Source organism: Tiliqua scincoides, chromosome 4 (assembly GCF_035046505.1).
Source record: "Tiliqua scincoides isolate rTilSci1 chromosome 4, rTilSci1.hap2, whole genome shotgun sequence".
Taxonomy (NCBI): Eukaryota; Metazoa; Chordata; class Lepidosauria; order Squamata; family Scincidae; genus Tiliqua; species Tiliqua scincoides.
Genome location: NC_089824.1, coordinates 166,404,682 through 166,414,585, shown reverse-complemented (window position 1 = coordinate 166,414,585; position 9,904 = coordinate 166,404,682). Strand labels below are relative to the sequence as shown.

The 9,904-nt window shown below is 45.0% G+C and overlaps 2 protein-coding genes across 4 annotated transcripts in view; one reads left to right on the top strand and one right to left on the bottom strand.

Annotated features, from left to right (window-relative positions):
• Positions 1 to 1,707: 1,707 nt before the first annotated feature.
• On the bottom strand, positions 1,708 to 9,502 carry MED8 (mediator complex subunit 8). The gene is made up of 7 exons (XM_066625321.1): positions 9,315 to 9,502; positions 7,258 to 7,376; positions 6,378 to 6,522; positions 4,357 to 4,497; positions 3,617 to 3,698; positions 3,199 to 3,447; positions 1,708 to 2,183 (listed from the first exon to the last, which is right to left on the bottom strand). The coding sequence occupies exons 1-7, from the start codon at positions 9,318 to 9,320 to the stop codon at positions 2,119 to 2,121; spliced, it is 807 nt and encodes a 268-aa protein (XP_066481418.1). The 5' UTR covers positions 9,321 to 9,502; the 3' UTR covers positions 1,708 to 2,118.
• The window catches only part of SZT2 (SZT2 subunit of KICSTOR complex), a 94,693-nt gene continuing 94,225 nt past the window's right edge, over positions 9,437 to 9,904 (top strand). For all 3 annotated transcript variants that reach the window (XM_066625314.1, XM_066625313.1, XM_066625316.1), the window contains exon 1: positions 9,437 to 9,476. In XM_066625314.1, the coding sequence (XP_066481411.1) occupies positions 9,447 to 9,476 (30 nt within the window). In that variant the 5' untranslated portion in view covers positions 9,437 to 9,446. The remainder of the gene's footprint in view (positions 9,477 to 9,904) is intronic.

Genomic DNA, 9,904 nt, shown 5'->3' with positions numbered 1-9,904 from the left:
GATGCAAAGACCTTGCAGAGTGGATCATATTGTTGGGAAGACTTCATCTGAAACTACAAAGCATCTTGGAGCCTACCGAACAAAACTGTACTGAAGTCAGCAGTAAAAACTATTTCTATATCAAGCCCCACTTGTGCTTCACCCTTCACCTGTCAGTTTATTTTCTCATCAAGTAGACTACTATCCTTCTGGATAGCCTTGGATTCAAGCCCTCACATCTGGAATACTTTAGTGAGCGACACCAATAATAATATGGTGCTTACTTGAAGCAAAAGTTGTAGCAGGATGTCAGAAACAACCAGCCCCTCTGGTGAAATTTGGTGCTGGACCTCTACAACTACACACAACTTGATCAGTCAAATGCTGCAACCCCAACCTCCCAAAGTTGGGAGGAATTAGAATAAATTAATCAGGAATTAAAATAAATTAAGCAAACTGGGCAATCTACTGGTATATACTGTGCATGTTTGGGCTGAAAATCAGGTTTCTATCATATATAAGATGCTCTGTAAAAGTCTCCAAAACAACAGTTATGAGTGTTTCCCAAATTGTGGGTCATGACCACATGATGTCATGACCTGATTTATGGTGGGTTGTGAAACTGACAAGCTGATAGTTGACAAGGAAAATGTTTAGAGTCCTATGAAAAGTGAAACTAGGTTGCATGTGTGTATTTACTCATGAGTAAGCAAAAATGCGTCAGTTAACTTTGAAGGGCAGGCTGAAGAGAATGCAAGGCCACCAGAATGATCCTGATCTGATGAACATGGAGCTCAACAAATGCTCCAGAAGGTGCTTCCCCCCACCATAGTAAAAATAGTGGCTTGAACAGCTGGTAAGGTGAAACATTTTTTTAGTCTCGTAAAACTAGGTGGGTCTTGATAAGAGTGACATTTTTTTAAAAGTAAAGCCTGGTGCAAAAAAGCTGGGAACCACTGGATTAGATTAATTATAATTAGATTTGAGTGGAAGTGGAATGTGAGAGACTTATGAGTGGTATCCAATGAATGACCGCATAATCCATAGGTTCCCAAACTCGGGTGTTGCAATGCTCCAACCAGGGAAGCCTTGTTTTTGTCGCAAAACCAGGAGGTGAGTTAAAATCACTTTTGGGAGCTGTTCTGAGGTGTGCGAAGGGCTACAGAGGGGGCTGTGGGCTCTCTGCACTCTCCAGGGAGGCAGAGCAACCCCCAGGTATGTTAAATAAACCCCTCATTTCATGGCAATGGCAAGATCATGGAGGTCTTGTCGCCCACCACCACCAAGACTTACAACAGTCCCTACTTTCTTCTAAAGTTTGGGAACCGCTGACCCAATCCAATGATTCAATAAGAATGAATGTTTTCCTCACAGATGGAGAATACTCATTGATAGACTGCAGGGCTGAAATCGCTGAAGATTTTACCTTTATTTTGCACAGTAAGGGTCATGGCTGCTTTTCTTTCTGTTCGCTAGGTAGCTCCCTCAATCACAGTGAGTTCTCCCATTAAGTAGAACTCCTGCCCTTCCTGCAGAAGAGATTTAATATTTGGGTTTATCTTATTAATGGCTGGAGGGAGTCGTCATTACCTGCCATGATCAAACCAGGATCAAACCAAGATTGGTGAGCTTTCCCAAAGGCAGTATTGTTAAGCAATCTATCCAAAAGACAATCACAGATAAATTCTTGATCTCCAGTGACTCAATAAAGAAACACAAAACCCAAGGTTATGCAAGGCAGAGCAACTGATTTTTTTTAATTAAACATCAAACTTCTTAAGAGTGCATGTTATGCTCTCCATCTTCCAGAACTAAGTTCAAAAGAGATGAACTCTAAAAGGCAACCAGACTTATCAGACTTTTTGTACAAGAATAAAAAGTAAAGATCTGTTCTTCCTTCAGATGTCGCCAGGCTGCAGATGAATTGTTTCCCAAGGCAAATGTCTCTGTTACTCTATATGAAGAATATACCATACTTTCTCAAGTCCCAAATGATACGCGCAACCAATTAAATAAATGAACTCAATGTCATCTCAGGTGACAGAGAACTTCAGCCATGGATCTCACTGTTGAGAGTGGGATGAAGAAATGACTCTGAAAGGAAGTCCTGGAGCAATAAGGGACTAGAATACTACCCATTCACCTTTGATAGGGATGCATTGAAGCAGATTTGATATTTGTTTTTATGCCACTGGGCATCTTACCTGGAGAAAGAAAAGTAGGAGTTAGCAACATGATAAGGAAAAGGCTTACACTTCAGGAGACACATTCAAAGCTCTGAGAGATCCCCTCCAGTCTGTCCCCCGGAATCAAGCCAGATTCCTCCTTGCATGCACTTTATGGGGGAAATGGAGCCACTCTCACTGGTCAGAATAATTTCCATCTGTGCAATCGCTTCCCCATCTTCATTGTGTGCAAGTGCATCTGATCTTTTTTAATTAATAAGCATGTAACCATATTCCATTCAAAGCTCACAGCTTTCTGAGAAACTACAGCATAAATGCTAATCAGTAGCCACCTCCTGCCCACTGGTGGTTTCATCAGCCTTCGTGTAGGCTTACAGATAGCAGCCAAGTCAGCAGACAGTATACATACTCACATATCCTGTCTAGAGTTTCCCCAAATGGCTTTATTTCTCCAAAATATACATTTATATAAAATGCACGTTTAGTTTTCCTCAAATATCTCTAATTCCTATTAATACATACTCTCCTACCCATTTCCTCTCTTGCACTCCGAGGATTCTCTAATACAACATTTCTCAAATTGTGGGTTGCAAGCCGATTTCAGGTGGGTAGCACCTAGCTCAGCTGCTGTCGAAAATACAGAGCTTAAAATACAGGGTACAGAGCTGCTGGGCAAGGCGGGCTCCCAGTGAAAGAGAGGCATGGTGCTTTGCCCTGAATAGATGGGAAGATGGGACACTGGAAAGGGGTAAGGGCTGTGTGGTTGGAGATGGATACAAGTCTGCATTCTACTTTGACTTCCGAGCTGGAATGTTTGAATTCTGAGCTATACAAAATACGCGTAACACCCCAAGCGCGCTATGTAATGGGAGCTTTGGTTGATTGCAGCTAAGGATTGAAGCCTAAACTGATGATGTCACTTCCAGCACTGATATCACTACTGGTGGGTCTCAACAGATGGTTATTCTAAAAAGTGGGTCCCAGTGCTAAAACATTTGAAAACAGCTGCTCTAATATCTAATGCCATATTTACCTTGCTGACCTGCTTGTGCCATCTGAACTCCTCCAAGCATGGGCTGTGACTGATTTGGTGCTCCAGATATTTGTACCTGCTGCATGGCAGAAGCACCTGCTAGGATACTGCTGGTACCTGGCTGACCAGACTGAACAGGCCCCGCTACACCTGGTGGACGTCTGTTTGACAAACCTTTTCCAAAGGCCACAGCTGCAACCAGTGCATTGGTATCAGCAGGGTTGAATGTCTGCTTGTTCTGTCGCAAACCTGTGGGATAGAAGATGTTTCACAGAGTTTCATCAGCCACCATATTATTTCAGTATACAATCTTTCCATCTTCCCTTGTTATCATTGTACTGGCTTTTTGTTGTAAGATCTATTGGCTCTGGACTGGGACCCAATGCTCCCTGCCATCCCACTTCTCCCAATGACCTACCTCCACTATCAGATTCTCGATCTTCTTTACTGATCTTCTCCAGTAGGTTCAAACACATTTTGTTTAGGCATTGGATCTGTTTCTGCAAAAGACTTGCAAAGTGAACTACAGTCTGGAGATTTTATATTACCTCCCCTCACCTAATTTCAGCAGTTCCCAAACTTACTGGGGTCATGGTGACCTTCTTTTGTGGCAGCCTCTTCTTCCCAGCTTTCTCAGGCTCTGCCATCCTGGATCGCATGAGATCTCATGCAACCCAAGATGACAGCACCGGGGAGAGCCAGAGGAGGCTGGGGGGGGGGCAATCATCCCACAGCACCCCTGTGAGTTTGCCATGGCATCCTCAGGTGCCAACAGCACACAGTTTAGGAACCACTGCCCAACCTTCTTCAGAATTACAGCAAAACTTTTTCAAGCTCCATATTTTCAAGAACACAGAGACATCCATTTATATCCGGTATCCAACAGTATCCAACTGTTACCACCAGTTTGATAACATCTAAGATATGATGGACACTATCTAATAAGACGTATCCAGTATAATCTTGTTCTTGGTTTTGATGTTTCTTATGAGGGTCACTATAATTCTACTTCTGTTCCATCTAACAATCTAACTTGAACAGATTTCATTTCGTCTCAAAAAATCTTCCCAGGAGACACACTGGATGTGGTCTATGCCCTTCTGAAACATGCATGCAGCAGCAACATGTTGTTATGCATAAACAGTAAGGACTCCTTACCTGTGCCACATCAGTGCCAATACGAGCTGCATCTGTGCTCAGCTGCTTCTCTTGCTCTTCCACTTCTGGATCAGGCTTGGTTCGCAGATGATCAGGTACAACCTCATGGCTGAACACTGGTACTCGTCCTTCTGTCTGCCGCTGAAATACTCAGACTTTCAGTGTTAAGTCATATTTAGTGGCAAAGCCCCATAACAGAACAATGATCTTGCAGGGCCTGGTGGAACCTAGAGAGCTACTACTGGAAATTTTGATTCAGAGTGCCTGTACCAGGAGGTCTGGTCTAGAGGGTAGAGCCTCCATCTGCCTGAAGATAACATCCACAAGGTCGCCAGTTCGAGGCCACCGGCACCGCGCGACCTTGAAGCAGCTGACAAGCTGAAGCCGAGCAATTCCATCTGCTCTGAGCGTGGGAGGATGGAGGCCAGAATGTGAAGCCAGATCGGAATGAAACACCTGAATGTAGCGGTTCTTGAAAGAAAGAACCTTCTTTCAATTGTAAAAATCCCTATTTAATAAGGGATTTAAATAAAGCCTGCCTATGTAAACTGCCTTGAATAAAGTCTTGAATAAAGACCAAGAAAGGCGGTATATAAATACCTGTTATTATTATTATTATTACCTGCAAGATTTACATTGTTCAATTTCCCACTCATAACAAGACTAAGCAATGAAGATTTTGTGAACAACTTCATACTTGGGTTTTTCATCAGTCTGAACTAGAAATCTGTAAGCTACCTGATGCTATAGTTTGTGGAGAACTGATCGGACAAGGATGTTTTAAGACAAGTTCTAAAAATGTCAGTTTCAGAAATCCCTGAAATCCAGAAAGTGTGTGCCTTAGAATATCACACTCACACATCACTTCTGGACTGTATAGTCTTGACATTCTCACATTTGATATACAACAGGAGTCATCAGTACAGTGCATGTGGATGCATGTTTACACAGAGTTATCTGGCAGCACTCACCTGCTGCCATTATCACCTGATATTGCCTGAAGATTTGTACTGTGAAAGGGGATGATGGAGAACAGATAAGAACGAAAGGTGCAGCATTTTCCACTCCTCTTGTCCATGCTTTCTTTACGGCTTCCTCCCCTTGAAACATTAGTGGGCACTGAGCCAAGCACAGCTTTAAAGAGCAGTCCACTGAGCATGATAAGCAGACACAAGGTGAGGAAATTATGGCAGTGGTGGAAGAAGCCACAGAGAACGACAGGGTGAATGGTGGTGGGTGGGTGCAAGGTCTGTGCCTGCATATAGATGTATGGAAGAGGTGTGCATCTGTGCATAAAGATGAAAGGTGTGTGCAAACATATAGGGGGAAGGTGTGTGCATGTGTTCGAGATCTCATTTTGTGCCTGTTCCTTCCCCCTCAGCAGCCATTTTAAGGCAGCCATTCATTCTAATTCACATACTCATTAAAGTTACTCATGCAGTTTTTGAGGGTTTTGTCTTTCCACAGCAGCCCCCCAGGTTGCATGTCAGACTATTCCTGAGGGGCCCCCAACCCCCAGGAGCAGTTTTTGAGGGCATGGGGAGCTGTCGTAGCAGGGAAGATACTTGTGCAAGAGCTGTTGCACTTACTCTTCTTAGGATGCAAGTGTTTTTAAGCAAGGAAGCAATGAAAATATGATACACCTCCTGCAGTTTGAAGTAGTACAGTTCACTCTCACACTTCATTCTGCTATCAGGCCTCTCATAACAGAGCACAGAGGGACACAGCAAATCTCAGAGAGTGATGAGACAGGTGTTCTAGTTCCACTAATTTCCACAATCCAGAAAAGCTGAGGAAACTCAACACTTGTCTAGTTTATATATAATTCACATCTGAATTCTAATTAAAGCTATCAATGAACCTAAGAAATGCTTTTGATATATGGCAAGGATGATACTACATATATTTGTTTTGCTGCTATTTTAATTTCACCAGGCTCATCCTGTCACTCCCCTTTATCCAATGGAGCTACGAAAGAATTCATAAAATTGAAAAACTGGAGTTATCAGTCAGATTCTTACCATAATCTCTTCATCTCGATCTGGAGACAGCACTAAGGGAATTATGACCTGATTGCGCAGCAGTGGAGTCTTCTCATGCTTCAACACTTTATTCAGGGTGTTCAGCTGCCCAGAGAGTAGTGCAAAGTTATCAAGCACTGAGGGCCTGAGGCAGGGAAAAGAACAGAAGGCATCTCCATCTATGGTTCAGGAGAATTACAATCTAGATAGCTTTAGCCATCAATAACAGTCACAAATGATTATATCAATATAAACCATAGTCTGACAGATCAACAAAGCAGAATACCACAATTCCCTCTAATTTTAGCAGATACTGCAGCAAACTAAACTAAGAGCATATGTTTATACTCCCATACACAGGATATCTTTGAGAGTTGTTGGAGTATGTGTATGCCATCAGGCAGGCCGTAGAGATCCCATCACATGACTAGGTGGGAGGTTTCAAAGCACCCTGATTCCAGGACACCAGCCAAATTGCAGTGTAGTCTGACCAATATAATAGCTCTTCACAAACACTTCCATTCATGGCAAATATCAAGCCAAGTGGAAGATACTGGGGCTCCATACAGTCCTTGACAGCATGCCTCAGACAAGGCTGATTCAAAATAGACTGCTTTGTATCCCACTCAGAAGTTGTGCTACTGAATTCTGTAAGGCTTACTCCCAGGTAACTTAGATTGATACAAACTCAAGGTCAAAATCTGAAGTTTGTGCTCACCACTCAAATACACACAACCAGGGTGTCCTACAGGGAGCCATGGTGAATCTGTGCAACATAAAGCCTCAGCTGTATGTTGAAACATGACCTCAGTTATCTGGGATGCTCCAACAAAGGGCCCTAACCATGACTGGCCATGTAACCTCCCTCTCAATTTCTTACCAGGTAAGACGGTCATATTCATTTTCTAGCTTGTAAATGAAGCTGACTAAGGAATTCTTCAGGTCAGCCACTTGACTGATAAGAGCCTCCAGAGATAGTTCAAGCTGCTTCTCCTCCCTCTGGAAAAAAAAGAAGACGTTTAGCTCATCAACTACAATTACAAGAGTTAACAGCCCCTCAGTTATATGGCTACTCATCTCTCCAGTGACTATCTCTGTAGCATCCCTGACCAAACAAATTTTTTTGTAACTTAAAAAAGAATGTTTTTACTCATTGAGGCTTAATTCTTAGTAAACACGTTCAGAATTCCCACAGACAATAACAGATCATCCATTTAAACAAACACCTCATAAGTAGATGTTACGTCATATCTATTCAAAAAACCCCTTCTAATACATATGACTGCTTTTGCCTAGAACTGTAAAGCATAATCTAATCAAGTAAAAGGGGTGACTAGGAAGATTTTTAAACACTATTTTTAATATATACGTACAAAAACGATGGTGACAGTCACCACCACCTAAAAAAATACTGCTCTTCTTTTGGGGGAACACCTCTTCTAGAAACAATACTTCCTTTGATCTATACCAGGGGTGCCCAAACCCCTGGCCTGGGGGCCACTTGTGGCCCTCAGGTACTCCCAATCTGGCCCATGGGGAGCCCCCAGTCTCCAATGAGCTTCTGGCCCTTTGGAGACTTGCTGGAGCCCATACAGGCCCGACGCAACTGCTCTCAGAGTGACGGTGACTGTTCGACCTTTTTTTTCCCCAGCCCCCGACACAGTGTCAGAGAGATGATGTGGCCCTCCTGCCAAAAAGTTTGGACATCCCTAATCTATACTCATGTTATTTAAAAACAAATGAAGAATGCTTTTTAAGAACAATATAACCCAGAGCTGCAGAAAAGCTCCAACACATAGAAATCTATACCATTGGAGAGAATTTTCTTCACGCCCTGTTAAAAAGGCCATCTCACCAAAACACACATGGCTTTTGTATTAAATTCTATCTTCCCCTACACTTTTTGGAGTTCACTTTTCACCCAAGGTTGCAATCCTGTGTGAGCTCCATTAACTCAATGGGTTCTGTTTCTGAGGAGACACGCATAGGCTTGCACTGCAAGTCAGTTAATGCTCTAGCTAGCCCAGCATTGTCTGTTCTGGCTGGTGACAACTCTCCAGGAACTCCAGTTAAAATGTTCCCCACCTCCGTGACTCAAAAAAAGATATAATGCTCTTATATAAAAGATATATATAAAAAGATATAATGTTTTTTGTTCATCTCAAAAAAAGATATAACGGAAGTGGAAAAGGTGCAGAAGAGAGTGACCAAAATGGTTACTGGGCTGGGGCCCCTGCCTTATGAAGAAAGGCTACAGCGTTTGGGGCTCTTCTGCCCAGAAAAAAGGCACCTTAGCAGGAACATAACTGAGACAATTATGCAGATTATGCATAATCTGTAGATTATGCAGACGATTATGCAGAGAGATATTCTTTTCCCTCTCAACACCAGAGCCAGGGACATCCATTAAAGTTGAGTGTTGGGAGAGTTAGGTCAGACAAAAGAAAATTTATTTCCCCAGCGTGTGGTCGGTCTGTGGAACTCCTTGCCACAGGATGTGGTGAGGGCGTCTGGTCTAGATGCCTTTAAAAGGGGATTGGACAGATTTCTGGAGGAAAAGTTGACCACAGGTTACAGGCTGTGATGGGCATGTGCAACCCGGCTTTAGAAGTAGGCTGCCTCAGAATGCCAGATGCAAGGGAGGGCACAAGGGCGGTCTGTCGCTGTCCTGTGGCTCCCTCAGACACCTGGTGGAACACTGTGATGCAGGAAGCTGGACGAGGTGGGCCTTTGGACTCAGCCAGCAGGGCTCTTCTCATGTTCTTAGATGCTTTAAGCAAGAGACACTGGAGCTGAACCCAGAATCTTAGGCTGCAGCCCTGGCCACACTCCTGGGAGTAAGGCCCATTGACTAGAATGGGGCTTACTTCTGAGTAGACCAGAACCCCATAGCCGGGAGACCTCCACAGAAAGCCCCCCCACCCCCGCTCACTTCACCTGCATGGCAACGGAGGCCGAAGACACCCAGGCGCTGCTTTCCCGGGGGCGGGACCTGGCGAACACTGCTTGCTTCCTCTTCCGGGTCAGGCGGCGCGAGGTGGAAGGTCAGGCGGCGGGAAGGCAGCGGCTATGGCGGCCTCTGAGACAGCCGACTCGGAGGTACCGGCCGCTCCCTCTGCGGGGGCTGCGGGACGCCCTTGGGCTGCGCGCGTGGGCGGCGGGTGAGGGCTTCCCGGGCGCGGCCTGCAGGGGCACCGGCGAGCGCGGCAGGAGGCAGGCAGGGCGGGGAGCGGACGTCCTCCTGCTCCGGTCCTGACCCTCCTGCGAGTCGGACGGAGGGAGGAGGCGGGAAGGGGCAGCACGCGCAGTCCTGAGGGCCCGATCCTGCCCTGTGCCTCAGAGGCCGGTCCCATTGGAGTCAGTGGGGCTTCCTCCCAGGAAAGTGTGGACAGGGCTGCAGCCTCAGTCCTCTGCCTGTCTACTCAGAAGAAAGCCCCATTCTAGTCAATGGGCCTTACTCCCGGGAAAGTGTGGACAGGGCTGCAGCCCGAGACCAGTGCTTCTCTGCCAGGGGTGCGGGTACCACC